The sequence below is a fragment of the Amia ocellicauda genome, chromosome 23, assembly GCF_036373705.1.
Source record: "Amia ocellicauda isolate fAmiCal2 chromosome 23, fAmiCal2.hap1, whole genome shotgun sequence".
NCBI classification, from domain to species: Eukaryota; Metazoa; Chordata; class Actinopteri; order Amiiformes; family Amiidae; genus Amia; species Amia ocellicauda.
The window spans coordinates 19,504,664-19,523,397 of NC_089872.1; the positions used below are offsets into that span (position 1 = coordinate 19,504,664).

General features: G+C 44.3%; 1 protein-coding gene across 3 annotated transcripts in view; it reads left to right on the forward strand.

Moving 5' to 3' along the window:
* The window catches only part of prkn (parkin RBR E3 ubiquitin protein ligase), a 111,454-nt gene that overhangs the window by 60,544 nt on the left and 32,176 nt on the right, over positions 1–18,734 (forward strand). For all 3 annotated transcript variants that reach the window (XM_066696473.1, XM_066696474.1, XM_066696476.1), the window contains exons 6-7: positions 702–817; positions 5,727–5,863. In XM_066696473.1, the coding sequence (XP_066552570.1) occupies positions 702–817; positions 5,727–5,863 (253 nt within the window). The remainder of the gene's footprint in view (positions 1–701; positions 818–5,726; positions 5,864–18,734) is intronic.

Genomic DNA, 18,734 nt, shown 5'->3' on the forward strand with positions numbered 1-18,734 from the left:
CTCTTCTAGTGCTCTTCAGATTTAATGCTGGGAGTAATGGCTGGTAATGAAGCGCTAGGCTGGGCCAGTATTTCATGTACACTTAACCGAGGTTAGGGCATCACTTTTTAATGAAAGGTAATGATCATTTGGGTGAGTAGGTGTGGGACCCCACTGAGAAATTTTCTATACGGGTTAAAGTTACACTTCTGTTGAGGTGTAACTGCTTTGTAACGGCGGAGAAGTTAAAGCATCTGTGATTTACAGTTCCTCACTTAATTAACGAGAAGTCACCAGACAGTGACTCGGGCCCGTCCTCGGCTCTTAACGGCGTTTGATTCTAATTCAATGCCAGCGAGCGGAGGTGCGCTTAATTAGGGTTGATTTTAGAAGTGTAAAGACGGATCCTCACAGAGCTATTAAGCACTAATAATGACCTGATTATTGTTGTGGCTGGAATCGACAGGGGAGACAAATCGAAATAACAAACGCGACGTGTAATTGATAAATAATTAATCGTATGAAAATCTCCCAGTGCCTCTCTGGGGCTGAGCTGGACAGAGCGCCGAACCCTCGGTGGCGTTTAAAAATACGCTGGCCGTTACAAGTGGACCTGTCGAACACTGATGCGCAGAGGAATGTGCCGAGTAACCGGCAGCCACCCAAGGGCTCGAGAGTCCCGGCCCGGTTCACGGTCTTACCTCTCTTCTCTCGCTTCGCAGGAGTTTTACCTGAAGTGCGGCGCCCACCCCACCTCCGACAGCGACACCTCCGTGGCCCTGGACCTCATAACACCCAACAGCAGAGGAATCCCCTGTATTGCCTGCACGGACGTCACGTAAGTCTGGAGTGAACGGGCCTGTGTGTCCCCGTGGTTTACTGCCTTTTAAAGCTGGTTGCCTAAAACAGAAGTGTGTGTTCCGGAAGAAGCATCTCTCGTTTGTGGTGTCGGCTTGGTGTCTCCTATCCTCTCACTGGGTTAGGATCAAAACATAACAAAACAAAAAAAAGTAGTTGGAAGGGGATCACAGGAAAGACATATTAAAATACGACTGGATTTTTTAATACTGAAACTTTTGCCTTCTGTTGTCATAATGATTTTTTAAGCTGTTCCTCGCTAGCCTTGGAAACCTTAACTGATTCCGACAGTGATAAACTGGCCCTTCAAGGTAAATTATCTCTTGTAAAGTGGGCTTTTACAGTCGTATGATATGTAACGCAGGGCAGCACGAGTGCGGTCTTTCATGCTTTACAATTGGGCCCAAGAGACCGACTTCAAGACTTTTCCTTTTTAAAGACACATTAGATGTGACACAGCCCTCAAGTTCCCATCTCTGCGGAGTCTCGCATCCATTGAGAAGTGTTTAATAGTCTAACCGCCGTCTCGGGAGCTCTGCGCACCCTACTGATCCTGCTAATGTAGGCTTGTGAATTCAGCCACATATGGACATGTGGGAGAAGCCGCGTTCACTGGGTCTGCGTGCGTCGTGGGCCCCCGTTCGTTCTGTGCAGCGTCGATCAGAACATCACCGATCTTCTACCTTGGCAGAAGCTCAGATAAGGCCGGGTGTGGAAAAGTCACCTAGAGAAACGTTTCCTAGAAAGACTGGTTAAATTTCATCCGTGTTTTGTGCACCATAATGATCTTCGACAAGTGAGTAGATATTTGCTCTCTGGACTCTTGTTTGCTGTAATGCGTTGGGATGTGCGAAGATCCAGATAAGTAAATAGCGTCTCTCTGTGAGCCGTGCAGAGCCACCGCGATTCCCCCGAGTCACAGGTCCCGGCAAACTCCCATCTTTACCTCATTATCAGGGGTGTCAGGCTCCAGTCATGGTTTTTGTTCCAACAGGAGATCCAGTTGATCAAATTACTTAAGTAGTGTCAGTATTTACTCTAACTCTACTCTAACTCTAACTTTCAGATTTTATTTTAGTAGCCAATATCTTATAATTTGTTGGTTCAAAACATTGAGCCCACAGAACATTTCTGAGTCTGGAGAGATAAGTGTTCAGTTAATTCAGTGAATTGTTTAATTAGACCAATTAAGGAGCCAGGCCCCCCAGGACTGGAGTCTGACAGCCCTGATTTACATCACACAGAATACGTGCCCAGGCACATAAGAGTGGACCTTTTTGAAACCTCACAACTGCAATCAGATTGAAGGAATATATTAGTGTATTTATTTATTTTCTTACTTACTCCTCCTATCTCTGGAAGCCTGCAGCCGTATGCCTGGCCAAGGTCCGGTTTCCCTCCCGGGTTCAGAAGGAACGTCCGACTCCGATGTTTCTTGCCTGATTCGAACCAGATTAAGCTTGTGCCAACCTCCACCAACTCGTGAAGAGGCAGCCACTGTTTTTGCCAACTACGTCCAGTGGCAATGGCTTCCTGGCACAGGGGCGGGTTCTCTGCGGACTGGCCGGTCGCCATCCTTTCTCCCTGCATTTTGAAAAGACTTGAAAAGACTTGAAAGGGATTATGAATAAACACTCGCCTTGCCCATATCCCTCACGCCCGAAACTCAAGCTTATAGGGTTTGAAAAAGGGAATTTAGCTCAACTAAAACAAACACACCTAAGACGCCGGGGTGGAGGGGGATGCTGTGATTTATGTCAACGCCAATTAAACTGTGGGTTTAATGGTGGCGTTCGCTTCACTTTTCAAAGCCCTGTTTCCATGGCCAAGCACCTGCAGCACCGCACAGAGACGTGCGCGATAAATCCAGCCAGTCCTCGGAAGGAAACGGTAAAAGCCATGAATAAATTTAAATGGGAAGAGCCCGTGGCATGAGAACACAGAGGTATTATTACCTCCTTTAAGATTCCGCTCTCATTTATCTCCCTCCTTCGCTCACTGTAAATCATCGGCTCTCCTAAGGCAGAGTTGCCCCGCAGCCAGAGGAGTTAATCGGCGCGCGCGGGACTGCAGCAATCAGCCGGGCTTTATGGTGAAAGTTATGATCGGTGCCTCGAGTTGTGACCTTTTCTTCGGCGGGTTAAGCTAACAATTTTCTCGTCATTAAGGAGACTTCCTCGCTGATCGGGTTGGTGTTCCTTCCCAAAGAGTTGGGAAGCTGACAGAGCGAGACAGCAAGGCTTCCCGGTTAGGTAGACGTACAAACAGGCTCCTCCTCGATGGGCTGACAGAAACACACAAACACACACACACACACACTTACACATACTGTGCAACGGGAAATATTGTTTGGTATTAAATTTGGTGGATCTGCTACTTTTGAAGATATAAAAGGAATTTTAATTGGCGATTAAAAAAATAGATGTTTGCAATTTAAACTCTTTAGTTAACACAAAAATATGTTTAATTTAAAAGACATTCTAAACATGTTTTTATGAGAAAATTAGTAGTTTATTTCTGCTTACAAGCATGGGAGTCTTCAAAAACCTGTCCAGAAAGTCTCACAGTCAGGTACTACAGACAGATCTCCGCTTACACAAAGTGTTTTAAAATTGAAGTTGCTGTAATTTAGAAATTGCTGGTCAAATGCATCACGTTAACTATGTTCTCTTCCTCCCTGCAACGTATTCAGAAGTGGGATTGGCGGCTGGTTTGGTGGAAGTATAATTGGCGATTCAATCAAATCCACCAAAATAAATTCCACACCAACATTTCCCACTATACACACAAACGCGCACACACACATACTAACACACACTCAGACACTCCCAAGCTGTTTCAAATCAATACATTTTTTAATATTAATCATTTCCTTCCCAGACATTTCTGTATTTTCCTCCAATCTGTGATTGACTCCACTAAGTAGGACTAACTAACTTAGTTGTAAAAAGCTGGGAAGAAATGGTACTTGGTGCACCCAGAAAACTTTTATACGATTTGTCCTTAGGAGTCTGTGCAGGTAGGCAGGTCTGTTATATATAATAACCCCCGTGTGGGGAGAGAGTGGGCAGAGAGGGAAAAAAAGAAAATGAAAAATAAATAAATAAGAAAGGGAGAGAGAGAGAGAGAGAAAATGAACTGCTCGCGGTGGGAGATTGCCCACGAGGTTTCTGCGGGAGCCGGGGAAGGGATTCGCCATTTCATTTGATACACTGTTTAATTCACTGCCTCTGTCTGGGAGGGAGAACTCCTTATGTTAAAGAGTTGCTGTGCGTCCAGACCTGCCCCCAGGTTGGCTGTCAGCCCATTAATATCGCCTGTCACGCGCCTCCCACCGACCCCCCGAAAGTGGCCTGTCTGTTGTATTTCCCCGCGAGCTCCTTATCTAAACAAGATCAGTCTTCAAATCGGGGAGAGATTGCAGCTTTTTCTTTTTCCAGAAGGACGTGGTCTGTCTTTATCTGCTTCTGGTGGTGACGGATGAAGTCTCTCCCCACTATGATAATCACAGAGGCCCTGAATATTCACTTTATTTAATAGGAGGCTTCGGGCAGGAGAAAGCTCGGAAGTCCAGCGACTATAATCAACACTCTTCTTTTGTTAAAGCACCACGAATTGGGCAGGAGAAATGAAATACCACAGATATGCCTCAACTCCCCTGTTCCTCCTCGTGTAAAATTGTGTCAGACGTTCTTTGTCTGCACGGTGAGGAATCTGAAGTCCCCTGGTTGTTTACTGCTTACGGTGTTTACCATTTAATAGAAGACGCCTCCGATTTGTAACGGTGGGAACGGTGTTCGGTAAATCTTTGAAACTGACGCATTTAGCCTTAATGCATTGTGCGTTTAGAGTACATTTTCACACACAGTTGTCGAGTAGCTGATTGGATTCAGAACGAGGCTGTCTGTTTGAGATTGACCGATTCGACAATCTCCCCCGCTGTCTGTGACACCCCGTCCTACATGTGGAAATTGACTCCTCTAGGAAGATTTAACCGCCTCCGCAGCCCTGTGCCTCTTTCTGCCGAATCAGTGCCGGCGTACAGGACCGACTGGACGAGCCGCCCCTTCGGAGAGGCCCTGGGGAGGAGAGTTCAAGGCGAGGTCATTGCGATAAGGGAAGGCGTCTCTCGCTGCGGTGAAATAGCGGTTGCTTCTCGCGTCCCGGCAGCAGGGGCTGAACCAGAGATCAGTCACCACTAATGAACGCTTGTTGGACCATTCTGGGAGCAGAGAGAAACACAGAGTACATCCCGGGTTATAGATTAGATTGAGAAGAAGGTCAAACGGGTGACATTGCGGCTGATTGGTGATTCCACGGGAGTTGTTGTTTTTTAACGAACATCTTGAGGTTTGTCTTTGTGTGAAGGCTATTAGTGACAGGCAGAAATAAGTTCCACTGTGTATAACTTAATGTGTAACAAATTTTATTGTCCATTCCTTAGATCCAGATAAGGTTTGTTCTTGGAAGAAGAGACGCAAAACAAATACAGACGGGTGACAAATTAAAGGAAAAACCCACACAAAGTGTCTCAGCTTCAATGTTCTTGGCACAGATTCTCCGAGTCTCTGGACTCTACTGGAGGGATGGACACCATTATTCCAAAGATATTCCCTCATTTGAGGTTTTGATGATGGTGGTGGAGAGCGCTGTCTAACACGTCGGTCCACAATCTCCCATAGGTGTTCCATTGGGTTGAGATCTGGTGACTGCAAAGGCCATAGCATATGAGTCACATCATTTTCATACTCATCAGACAAATTTTTTCAGGGAGAGTCTTCTCTCGATGTGTTCATTAACATCAAGAGGTAAATAAAACATCATAATTCCAGTGGGCAACAGGAATGATTGTAAGGGTTTGTCCGCTGTGTTTGCGCTTGTTTTCCCAGGAGCCCCGTGTTGGTGTACCAGTGTGCGTCTCGCCACGCCATCTGCCTCGACTGCTTCCGCCTCTACTGCGTGACGCGCCTCAACGACCGGCAGTTCATCCACGATGCACAGATCGGCTACTCCTTGCCCTGCGCAGGTGAGTCTGTTCTCCGCTAATGTCTGCCATCGGTCTTCATTGGGCGCCCTGTCAAAGGTGAAGGAGAGCCAGCAATGGAGACGGAAGACGTGTCTCACAGCTGAACCGGCATGATACGAGGAAGCACGGCCCACCGCGGGGACCGAGCCTGTTGTTGTTGTCGTCACCGTTGTGTTTGTTTATTGGTTTTGTTTTCCTCTCGCTTCACCGCTCTTGTACTTTACTGGCTTCGTGCTCGGCTGGAGATTTACTTTTTGGGAATGTAATATTATTCATTATTAATGCGGGGGAGAAAAACAAACAACACACCGGCACAGATGTCACCACAGCAGCTGGGTTTAAGTTTAAGTTTATCGTTAAAGTCATTGACAGAGAAGTAATCTCAGCCTTGACAAATGTGTAGTACAACTCCAAGCACAAAAGAGAGCAGACACAAACATCTAGTAGCTTGATCTTGTGTATCTTATAGATACTAGATGGAATCACAGCCCTTAGATCTGTGCTCATCGGTTCGATGGATTTTTCCTGCTCGATGGCGGTGTTTGCGTTTGTTTTTGTGTGTTTCTTTACCTCATTATTCAAACTGGGTCTGAGCGGCAGAGCGCAGACTGCAGACTTTTAGGGATGTAAACTCTGGATGTTTTTACATTTTGGGGGGTAATTTACCGTAAATGAAGGACTGACTTCTCAAAACGCAGAAGTGCCGGAATGGGAAGTAAAAAAAAACAGGGGAGTCCCTCAGCGCGGCCCCTCCACGGCGCACACGCACCGCAGCGTTTAAGCGTGTGGCGGCAGGGAAAGGCGTGATGGATGGCGGGGGTCCGGAGACGCTCGTGTGGAGACATAATTCAGCGCAGACAGACTCTCCCTGGTCACCTTGCGACCCCCCTGGCTCCGCAGATTTGTTTCTGTCAGGGTGTGATGAGCCGGCGGGTTGAGGGCTCTGCACGGATCCGCGGTTTGCGCTCGCCGTCTCTCTCTCCCTCTTTCTTTCTTTTTCTCTTTCTCTCACTTTCCCTGTCTCTCTGTTCCTCTTTCTCTCCATATCTCAATTCAGTTCAAGTCAAATTCAATTCAAGATCAGCTTTATTGGCATGACATGTTTATACAAGTTTGTACAAGTGTCTCTCACTCTCTTTCTCTTTCTCTTCTCTCTCTCACGGTCCCTCTTTGTCTCTCTTTATTTCTGTCTCTCCCTCTTTCTCAATTCAATTCAAATTCAATTCCAAACGAGCTTTATTGGCATGACATGACATGACAAGTTTATACAACTTTCTCTCTCTCTCTCTCTCTTTTCTCTTTCTCTTTCTCTGTCAATTCAATTAAACTCAAATTAAATTCAAAACAAGCTTTATTGGCAAGTTTATACAAGTTTACTCTCTCTGTCTCTTTCTGTCTCCCTCTCTGTCTCTCTTGAAAGTATTGAAATGAAGTACTCCCGCAGAGGTTTTCGAGTTGTCTCCAGATTATTTTCTTACCAATCTGACTTCTTAAGTATTCAGAACATACATCTGCATTCATTATTGAGCTGTTTGTTTGTTTGTTTGTTTTATTTTCCTGATACATACATCATTTACATGATGGGTTTTTTTTTTTGTTTCTTTCTCGCATTATAGAAATCTGCATCCCGTGTATTCTTGTCAGTCTAAAACATGTTGCCGGCAACTCAATTATTAATGCCGCAAAAACACAGAAGTCTGTGTCGGCCCAGTGGCGTGTGTTTAAATATTTACCACTGTAACACAAATGGAAATGGATAATAATATTCTGATCGTTTATAGACGTTGTTTGAGGCCCAACTATTTATACGTCTATTTTACTGTATCGTGCTGCAAGGAAATCAAAAACGAACAGTTGGTAGAACCTTTCAGAAGCTGTTTATCCATCGTTAAGCAACACAAAACTCTTTATAATATAATTTGATGTAAGAATTAGTAATTTAGCAGCAGCTGTTACTGGATATCACCTACAGTATCAGCTGCTGCTGCTTAGATACGACACAACTGCAATATTGTGTGTCAGTTGATGGATGGGGCAGGGGTGGGTTAAGTAGCTTGCTCGGGGGAAAATGTGTTGAGTTATGGGCAGAGCCAGGACTTAACCCAGGCAGCTCCTGTTTACAATCCCTCTTCCTTGTCCACTTGGTCACCTTGAGGTATTAATTAATATCCTGGAAGGCATCTGAAGTTACATCTTGGTCTTTGAAGGGCATTACCTCTGTAGCCAGGAGAAGAAACCCTATAATGCACTAGTTAGAGCTCATCTGGATACTGTGGACAGTTCTGGGCTCCACACTTCAAGAAAGATATCGCTGCTCTAGAGGCAGTTCAGAGGAGAGCAACCAGACTTATTCCAGGTCTGAAGGGAAAGTCCTACTGAGAGACTGAGGACCTGAACCTTTTCACCCTGGAACAGAGGAGACTACGTGGGGACTTGATCCAAGTCTTCAAAATCATGAAAGGCATCGACCACATCAAACCAGAGGAGCTTTTCCAGATCAGCAGGGACACACGCACCCGGGGACACAAATGGAAATTGGGCTTCAAGGCATTCAAGACAGAAAACAGGAGACACTTCTTCACACAGAGAGGCGTCACAATCTGAACAAACTCCCCAGCGATGTGGCTGAAGAGACAATTTGGGATCATTCAAAAACAGACTGGATAGGATCCTTGGATCACTTAGTTATTATTGGACACCAAACGAGCACGATGGGGCGAATGGTCTCCTCTCGACTGGACACTGTCTTATGTTCCTATGTTCTATTTCCCAGAATGCACTGTCGGTGGGACAATCAAGATCCCAGCCGATGTAAAATGTTTGATCCAGGCGTCCCATAGATCTGCTCTTAAACTGTAAACACAGCCAGCGGCCTAATTAACCATCCGCAATCTTGTGCACACTGATGCACATGACCTTCGACTCACATGCTCCTCTGTTTCAGGTCGCTTTCCTTCATTTGTACCTTTAAAAATAACAAGGGATGTCACTGACCTTTCCTCAGAAACGGAGGTGTGCTCTTACCGGTGAAAGGTAAATTGAATTAAGTCCGGGAGGCAATTTCTCTTAAAATATGATCAGCCATAACATTATGAGCACTGACAGGTGAAGTGAATAACACTGATAATCTCATTATCATGGCACCTGTCAGTGGGTGGGATATATTAGGCAGCAAGTGAACATTTTGTCCTCAAAGTTGATTTGTTAGAAGCAGGAAAAATGGGCAGCGTAAGGATCTGAGCGACTCCGATAAGGGCCACATTGTGATGGCTAGACGACTGGGTCAGAACATCTCCAAAACTGCAGCTCTTGTGGGGTGTTCCCGGTCTGCAACTTACAGGACTTAAAGGATCTGCTGCTAATGTCTTGGTGCCAGATACCACAGCACACCTTCAGAGGTCTAGTGGAGTCCATGCCTCGACGGGTCAGCGCTGTTTTGGCGGCAAAAGGGGGACCTACACAATATTAGGCAGGTGGTCATAATGTTATGGCTGATCGGTGTATTCCCACAATCCTGCAACAAAGCTGTGAATATATATTTCAGCACTTGATCTCTGAGATGTTTATTTCGCTGGTGAAAATGACACAACCCTCCCACTAAACACCACTGTAATTATTCAAGATTATAAATGATTTGCTTTTGTAGCATATCGGATGTTCTAGTGTCTTCCAGGCCCTTCAGCAACCATATGTGTCAGGATTGTGTCTCTTTCTGTTTGTGAGTCTGTACAGATGTAAGGGGACATCTTTATGCTCCGATTTCTGTGTGAAATATTACGGCAAAAGAATCCTCTTGCCTTGCAATATTACTATTACTGTCTCGGACTAATAGCAGTCATTATATAGTTGTTGTCTCTCATAACATATTTGAATGTTGTCGTTATTGATTTGCTGTAAAGGTCGAATGATTATGTTTATGAAGGTATAATCTGAGGCAAAGTCTGGAAGGGAAGCTCTGATCAATTATTTGTCTCTTGTTTCCGATGTCAGACCGATGCGACAAAGATGTAGCTGACGGGAGTGGACCGGGCCGACGCACACACTTGCGTGGCGCAGTTGTGTATTTGCCGCTTCAGTGAGGTTGCGCTCAAGCCCTGGTGTTTTGGATGATAATCCATCACTGTTTGTGCGACTGCAGAAGCAGGATGACGCAGAAAAGGTCAAACTGCACTGTGAAATGCCATTTCCAGTTTGAAATAACTTTTAACAACGTGAAAAAGACATGTTCATTTAAAGGCACTTTTGTATGAGATTGAGAGAGAGAGGTGGGGGGGAATCTACAGCATTCAACCGAATGAGAAGACACTCCTACTGATGTGGGAGAAATGTTTTCTCTGCCTGGATTGAAGAGTAATAAAATACACAAATATTATTTTTATTTGCATATTAAGTTGACAGAGGGTTGCCAGATGTGGTTTTTTGGCAACAAAGACAATAAGGATTTATTAGTTCTTATCTGAATGCTCTTAAAATGGAAGCAATGTGGGTTTCTGTTTGTTTGGATTTTGTCGTGTGTTTGTAAGGCTGAACCCTTTAAACTCCCCGCTCCCGAAATGTCAGGAACAAACTCCAGAAGAATCGCTTTAATGTTTAAGGCGTTGTCCCCCAAGTGCGTATGTGATGGATCCAATTACAGCAAAATTCCCAAAGTTTAGATAAGGTCGGTCAGTCAGACGTCAGCAGCTCGTGTGTCGTTTACGGAGAGCTGTCAGACAAAGTGACAGACCCTATTAAGTCATGTCAACGACAGATGACAGTCAAAACATATTAAGCACCGCTCAAATTAAACCCTGGGTTTCATTATGCAGCTCTTATCATTAAGCCTGGCGTGTTCGTCAACTGAACCCGGCTCTATCGTGTAGCGAGATCCTCTCTGTTGTGTAACAGTGGAATTGAATGTGTTCGGCAGCCGTAAGAAGATGCGTCGCACCTGCGGCGGGAGCTGAGAGATGGCCCACATGTCCCCACTTCGCTAGTCACCGAGCTTCACAGAGCTGCAGGAGATTAATAATGGAAGGATCCCAATTCTGTGTGAAATGGAGTTATGATAAAATGAAAGGACAGGCAAATAAAACTCCCATATCACGCCGTTAGTCTGCAATCAGTTCTAATAATTCCCATCAGCCACTGCTTCACAAACTCAATGAAAGCATCGGTAGCAAACTGGACAAATAGTGTGTGTATCAAATTAGTATATTCTTTATAGACTAAATAAAGAAATATAATGATCTCATCACGATGAAACCGACAGTAGGGACCACAGCATTTCAATATCTGTAATTGATTGACAACTCTGCTTCCTTTGGGAACAATCTGTGTATTGTTCTCAATTCAAAGTAAACAAAAATATAAACATCGAAACACAGCTTGAAAGAGTGCGTAAGACACAGAAACAGTTGCTCCTTTTAGACATCACGGTGAGGTGGCAGATTTAATCACAAGTAGGTGTAAGAAAGGTGATTTAAATTGTAGTCATGCCTCCTTATTATAGCTAAAATATTTGCCCAAATCCCATTAATTCCCCCTCAGTAAACGAACACCGGCGCACTGCAGCTCTCGGCGCAACCACGCTCTCCCTTGGTGGAGACACGTATTACAACTTTCTAATTGCCGCGTATGATGGTAACCTTTGGGGACCGGCGCCAGTAATTAGACCTTCAGAGCTTCCCGTCAGTAATCCTGCAAGGGCCTCTTAACTGCGGCGGATTAGGCAACGCTAATAGCATTTGCTCACGTGGTTCTCGCTGCCTAATTGTTTCAATTAAAACCGCTCTGAATGGGAGCGACGTACCAATCTTTCTTTTTTTTTTTTTTTTACATCTAAAGACTCTCTCCAAGACCAATGAGATTAATAAATCCCTTACGGCCCTATAAACCATATCTCTGCGGTCTGACAGGAAAACACGGTGAATTGTCACTAATATTTATCACCCCATCACATGCCCTGTATCGCATCACTGTTACCCGCAGAGGCCACAGCACCAAGCACCTTCCTCTGGTCTGTTTCTAGCTGCTTTTTTCTTTTATTCCCCCCAGGTAATAATGAATGTGTCTAATTAAGTCTCCCATTTGAGGCCATGGAGGGTTGATGCCAGTTTTTGCCCCACTGTGGATCGTCCGCTAGAAGCACCGCTTTGGGGCAGCTTCAGTGTGACCTGGCAATCTCATGGACAACACTCTCAATATATTGATTCAAGTCTTCAGAATCATGAAAGGCATCGACCACATCAAACCAGAGGAGCTTTTCCAGACACAAATGGCTTCAAGGCATTCAAGACAGAAAACAGGAGACACTTCTTCACACAGAGAGGCGTCACAATCTGAACAAACTCCCCAGCGATGTGGCTGAAGAGACAATTTGGGAAGATTCAAAAACAGACTGGATAGGATCCTTGATCACTTAGTTTTTAATGGACACCAAACGAGCAGGAGGGGGCGAATGTGCTCCTCTTTTTATTTCGTTCAGTTCTCCGAGGCTGTTGATCAGGTGGTAGAGAGAAGCCTCCCAAGTTTGGCCACATTGAGCTGCATGGTTTGAAACGGAGACAGATTAAAGCACGCGTTGACGGGGACATCTTGTCTTAAGAGGTTTTCTGTGTTATCAGCTTGCGTGTGTGACATGAGTTTTTCTGTGTTGGGATTTCTTGGAAGCACAGGTTTTAGTGACCAGGACTCAGATATAAGGTACAGAAGAAAGAAAAAACACTGTTTATGACTTAAGTAGATTAAGTATTGGAGAGAAGTAAACAACTTTTACACAACATTATGCAGAATGAATTTAACGAGATGCTCTTAATTGGTCAACATAGATTTCGACATTGTCATGCAGTACACACACCCCATTATACAACTGTCTCATTCAACGTGGATTTATTTATGTCTTCCTCGAAATTATGCAACAAAAATTGTCATTTAGAGTTTCATTATTCAACATTAAACCCTGATCGAGAGTTTTAGGGAGGTAAAGAGTTTGAAGTCACATGGCACAATAACTCAGCCAAGATGAATCAAAGACCGGTGACATTAGAGTCGGTCGACCGTGATGTTTTCTGTCAGATGATCTAAAAATAGAAGCCACAGAGGAGTACCTCCCTCTCGCTAATAACCTCTGGAAATATAATATTTTATACACTGAAAAATACAGGAATCCATAGAAAAATGTACAGTACAATAACGTCATTAAAGAGAGGTATGTTGAACATCTGTGGTTACCACTGGATTTAAACAACTAATTAAAATGTAGGATATTTTAAGACGCAACACCTGAGTGCCTTTTGTGACAGGTAGCTGTTAGACAAGGAGTAAAGATTAGATCTGTATGATCTTCCCAAAGACAGGAAGGATGATCGCTTTTTACTTCAGCGTGGTTTGTGTTGATCTGCTACTAAGAGCACAAGGGAGAGAGATGTAAATTGAGTGTTTTGAACTTGAAGGCTTAATGCTTTGATTGAAAAATGATGAATTATAAAAGAAAAACATGCACAATATAATGTGTAGAACAGCAAAAGAGAGGTTTGGATTTCTTGGTATAGAGATAAATTATCTTTATTTCATATGTGTAATCCTATTATTTGATTATACAGTTTTTTAACAAAAAGAAATACAGTGAAATGAAAAGGCTGCTTACTATACAATTATCAAGACACTTTATTTCATTCAATTGTTACATTTCATGTTCATTTCCCCTCGCCCACTGACAGTGCCCCACTTAATTGGCACACATTATTTAAAACCGCGCTTTGGCTGCACAACAAATGCGATTACGGCTGAGCGCCGCGGAGGGAAAGCCAGGCCGAGCTGCCGGGATGCTGCCAGGGGAATAAGATGCTCCAATCCGCTTCCCACAGACAAAACACTCGGGTTACAAAAGTGGAAAAGATTAAATGAAAACTGTGTTTCACACTTCCCTTCAATTAATTAAGAAAAACAAACAAGCTGAATCTCGGCAGGATTGTGTGGCTTAGGATTCGTGCGCGGCTTACCGTTCCCTCGCAGCTTCCGCGGTTTTATTTTTTGGAAGCCAAACAAAAGCTTTCGTGGTGAAGTCAGAAGCTGCATCCCCGGCCGTATTCGCAGTGAATTATCCCCAACAAAGCAGGCGCTGTGATTACAAGCACCTGATTAATAGCTTTCCCCCCACCTTTTAACTCTGCCCACTCTCTGCATTTGTACATGAACCGCGCTCGGCAGTTGACATTCGTTCCGACGGGAGTTCAGGGCTCTCTCTGCAGGCGGTTATTAAAACTGGTCTCACGCCACACGTTTGTGAAGGCTTGTAGGTGAGTGCCATCCTTCGCCAAATTGGTGTTTTCCCCACTTGACCAAGACCGACGACCTGTCAAGTGTGTGGCAAAATCGTCATATTTTGGCGACATACTGGGGCACATGGTGTGTTCAGCATCCAGGCTGGGAATGGTTATATGTTGGTATCTGTGATGTGGTCAAGCTAATTGAGTTAGAATTCAATGTGAGATTGTTCTCCATTGCTTAATGCAGTAGAAACGACCCCCAAACCCGAGGGGAGAACCAGAATTTCCCTGGGCCGAATGGGGGCGAAGGATTGGCTGGCTGGAGGGTCCGCCCCCGTGTCTAATTGGACATTTATGCCGGTACGAGCTTTGAGGTCTGTAAATCCAGTCCATTCTGACATTATCATTAACATTATTATTATTACAGTTGCAAATATGCAGAAAACCGTGAATGGATGTGATTCTTTTGCTTCAACATATATATCGGTGTGGGAGTGAGTGACTGAGTGTGGGTTGTGTGAAACAACAAGGACAAAACTTTCCTTTAAAACAGAGAAATGAATAAAAGAGAGAGAAAGAGACAGAGAGAGCCCAATAAAGCCGACAGGAAAGGGATTTGATGCGAAGAGCCGAGGACGGTGTTTATGGTACAGATGTACAACAAATCTTTGTTATTAGACTTCAAGGCGCCGTTAGTGCCGGGGTCTTTGTGGAGATTTACATGGCTGTGATTGCCTGGAAATGAGCAGCTCTCTGTGCAATAAGGCCTGTAAATGCTCAGAGAAAGGCTAAAGCAGGACCAGGTATGTGTACATCTTTTATCTAATTGCAGGTGAGAGCAGAGTTTCACTTTGCCTTTCAGTTTTTGTATTTTCTGTGGGGGTTGAGCCTGAAACTCAACTCGATCTCCCAGGCAGGCATCTTGACATTTACCAACGGTCACAGTCATCGACTCGGCTTCAACTACAGACGTGAAAAGGAGACCCTGGGCTCTGGGGTTTGTGTCGGACAACTGGAGATGGTTTGTGGAGACGAATAATGTGGTCGGTGACCAACTGGGACCTAGAAATCCCCAGAGCTGCGTATCCCAGGTCTCCTTTGTGAGCAGTTTTGCAGAGCAGAGTACTTCGACGCCCTTCCTTTTGACACGGTTTGTGTTCAGTGCTTCCTACAATAAAAGCTAACAGTCGTAGCAGGAGGGATGTGTCAAAGGACAGATCTGTGTCATCTACAGACGCACTTCTCCCTTTCCCCTTGAATTCCAACTCAGGGAAGTTCTTTGTTTGGCCCACAGGCCGTCCATTCATCTTGTTGCTGTCTCACATCACTCTGACAAGGGGTCAAGCAGGCAGGCGGGCCCCCTCGGGTCCCCTTCAGTGTGTATATTATAACACAGATGTCCCCTGGCTGCGTTACTCTTCATTAGTGCCGTATTAAACCCATCGGCTCAGAAGAGAACGATCCACCACCGGAACAATAAGCTGGTGCTCTTTAATGTTTTGTTTCACGCTTGAGTGTCACCCCCATTGGTGCTTTCAATTTCCGTGTCCCCCTGTCCGTGCCGGGGCCCCCAGTCCACATCACTCATCATCAGCCCCTCATTTAATTATAGGAAACAAGATAAAATGAACAAACCTATGTTGTGAGGAGTGGACTGATGTCAGCAGTTTGTGAGAAACGGGCAGCCGTCGTTGATGCCGAGAGCTTTTGTGAATTGTCCGAAATATACACGGAATAAATGTTGCAGAATCCTATTGGCTCCCATTTGAGTGAAAGTTATTTTAAACCTGTAAAAGGTGCAAAACCGCAAAATAAAACATGGAGGAAAGCAATTGATAGTAGTTTTTTCCCCCCATTAGACATAGTTTATTGTGGCATTAGAAACATTCTGTCCTTGTGGGGAATAAAAGTCTGTCGATGTGTGAACACTAATTATATTATCCTTATTTAACACTTAAAACAATGTGTTAAAAAGGTTTTCTGAAACAATTTCTAAAAGACACCTACCACAAACGGACTTCAGGGGAAAGATCTCCTGTCCCACAACCTGTGGAGCTGTGGACTGGCCTTGGATTCATTTTGAATGGGTTTGCGTTTGTGTGTGTGTGTGTGTGTGTGTGTGTACAACAAAAACTGTAGTCGTGCCAAGAACATGACCTTTGAGGTGTAAAGGTTTCAAAACTTAAAATATATATAAAAATGTGTTTTCTGAGTTTGTTTTTGTTCTTTGACGCCATTGAGACCCTGAGTTTTTCAACAGTGGGCAGTAAGGTGAGACTGCAGAGATCCTCCCGGCTTTTCGCCCTCCATCCAAAAAGTATGACTTTGATACATTTTTGTTGTGGGGGTTAAGGAACCTTTGTACCAAGGCCTTTTAATATCTGTCTACCCTGTTCCTGAAATGTATGCTTCTTATTTTTCTTCTTCTTAGTTAAGATTCTTGAAGGAAATCCAGGAGTTTCAGAGAACGGTGTATCATAAATAATCACACATGTCTATAAACTCCAGTGTATCTCATAGATAAAAAGTCTATTTCAGACATAAAAAAGAAATGCTAAGATATATATATATATATATATATATATATATATATATATATATATATATATATATATATAATATCAATGATAACCGCTTCTTAAGGGTTTTTCTGATCGGTGTGATTATACGAGCATACAAACTTCAAATACTCTTTGGGATCAGCTATGAGAGTGTAGATGCATCTTTATGAAAACGTGTGTAATACAGCGCAGAGACCTGATTGATACAGAGCGTAAATCTGCAGAATTAAGGACATGATGTGCTTTACCCAGATCTTGAAGATTTAAGCATCCCAGCTTTGACTTTGAAACGTCCCTAGTTCTAGGCCTACAGAAAAGAGCAAAATAACTTTTCTTGCAGTGCAGGTTTTATTGGTTTTTAATTTATTTTGTCTAATATGAAGTATTCAGGAATCGTCCAAAATAAAACTTCTATTTGATCCAACGACTGTGATGCTGTAAAATGATAATCCATAATTGGACTCATTCCAAGCATAACATCCACTATGATTATTAGAAAATAGACAAAGATGTGTTGTGAACATTTAGCCTCTTTTCTTTCTCTTTTCAATTTTACCCGACAACAGAGACACATTTTAACCTCTTCCATCCCAAATCCACTATCATCAGTGCACAGATGGGTGTATCATGTTTAAACATGGAGAGGTCGTTACGTTTTTGTCGCCGAGGCGGGAAATTCGTGATTAAACGAGAACGGGGCTGTTAGTAGGTTTGGTGCTGTGATTGCTCTGTCCCAAAGGCTGCCGATTGGAGGCGTGTTTTTAACTCAATAAATACAGCTCTTCAGCCTCGAGCCACTCTGGAAATGAGGGATCGGGTCGGCCTCTCTCGTGGACCGCCGGGCCGCTGCCTTACATGTCTTTGCTTCCTGTCGGAGTGATGACACAATATTTATCTCTCCTGCACCACTAACCTGCCCCCCCCGACCAGCAAGACTCCGGAAAAACCCAGAACGGCAGTTTCCAGCTGTGGAGCGGCTCCTGGCTATGAACTAATTCCCAGCATGCCTTCGATTGTATCTGTTGCTTTCTGTTGTTGTTGCTGTCGTTGCTGTTGTTGTTGAGGCACTGAATGGAAAGCTTACTTTTTAACACTCCGGATCAGACTAGTGTTATGATGTAAGCCCTCAGAGAATGGTTTCATTTAAATAGCACCTCAGATGGGCGAGTCTTGCAGGTGACAGAGTCTCTCTCTCCGAAAAAGAAGTGTATACGTCACAGTAAAGACCCCAGGCCATAAAGAAAGGTACGCAAGAAGTCTTTTTTCATGCGTGATCCGAGCCTTTTCATACATTGATCTGTCGCCGCTCGACGGAAACGCTGTCCTTAAATGTCATCTGCTGCGCCACGTCGGTGCGGAGAGCATCTGTGCGTACAGATGGTTAGCAGGTGTGTAATGGGCACCGCACCAGGTCACTTAGCGTGTTAACACGTGTCCGATGTGCATTTGCAGGGAGAGGCATTAATAGAGCAGTGTTTGTCCAACCTGCGAGAGGAGGCGCTGATGAGAATTAATGCCTCCTGATTAAGATTCCTGCCAGCTGGAAATAGCCGAACTGCGAGTAATGGGGTAAATGTGCGATAATAAAGGCTCTGCGTCTCTTAATGGGCAAAGTAATTAGCCAGATAGGAAAGTATTTGAGGGAAGGAAAACTAACTTTTGTCCCACCAGTCCAGGCTTCCTCGATGCTGTGTTTATAAATCACAATTATTTCAAATACAGAAAAGAAAAGTGCTGTAGATTATTTTCATTAGTTTCCAGTAGTCGTCCGACAGTGGGATGGAAAAGACGGACAAAGCTGGCCTTGCCCTTTCTCGGGCCTTCGACTGCTGCGATGTACCTCCTGCTTTTATTGCGCATCTCGAGCTGCAGAGACATCGCGGGCGGCTGTAATTCACTGACACATTTTCCGAGCTGCAAACACCGTGTGGGCAAGTGGGCGGCCATGTTATTGACGCCTACGGGCACAGTGCGCTGCTAGGAGGCACGCTGGGCCTGTGGATTAATTACTATAATATTCACAGCAAACGATCTTCCACCGCGAAAATTTCTTAAAACTAG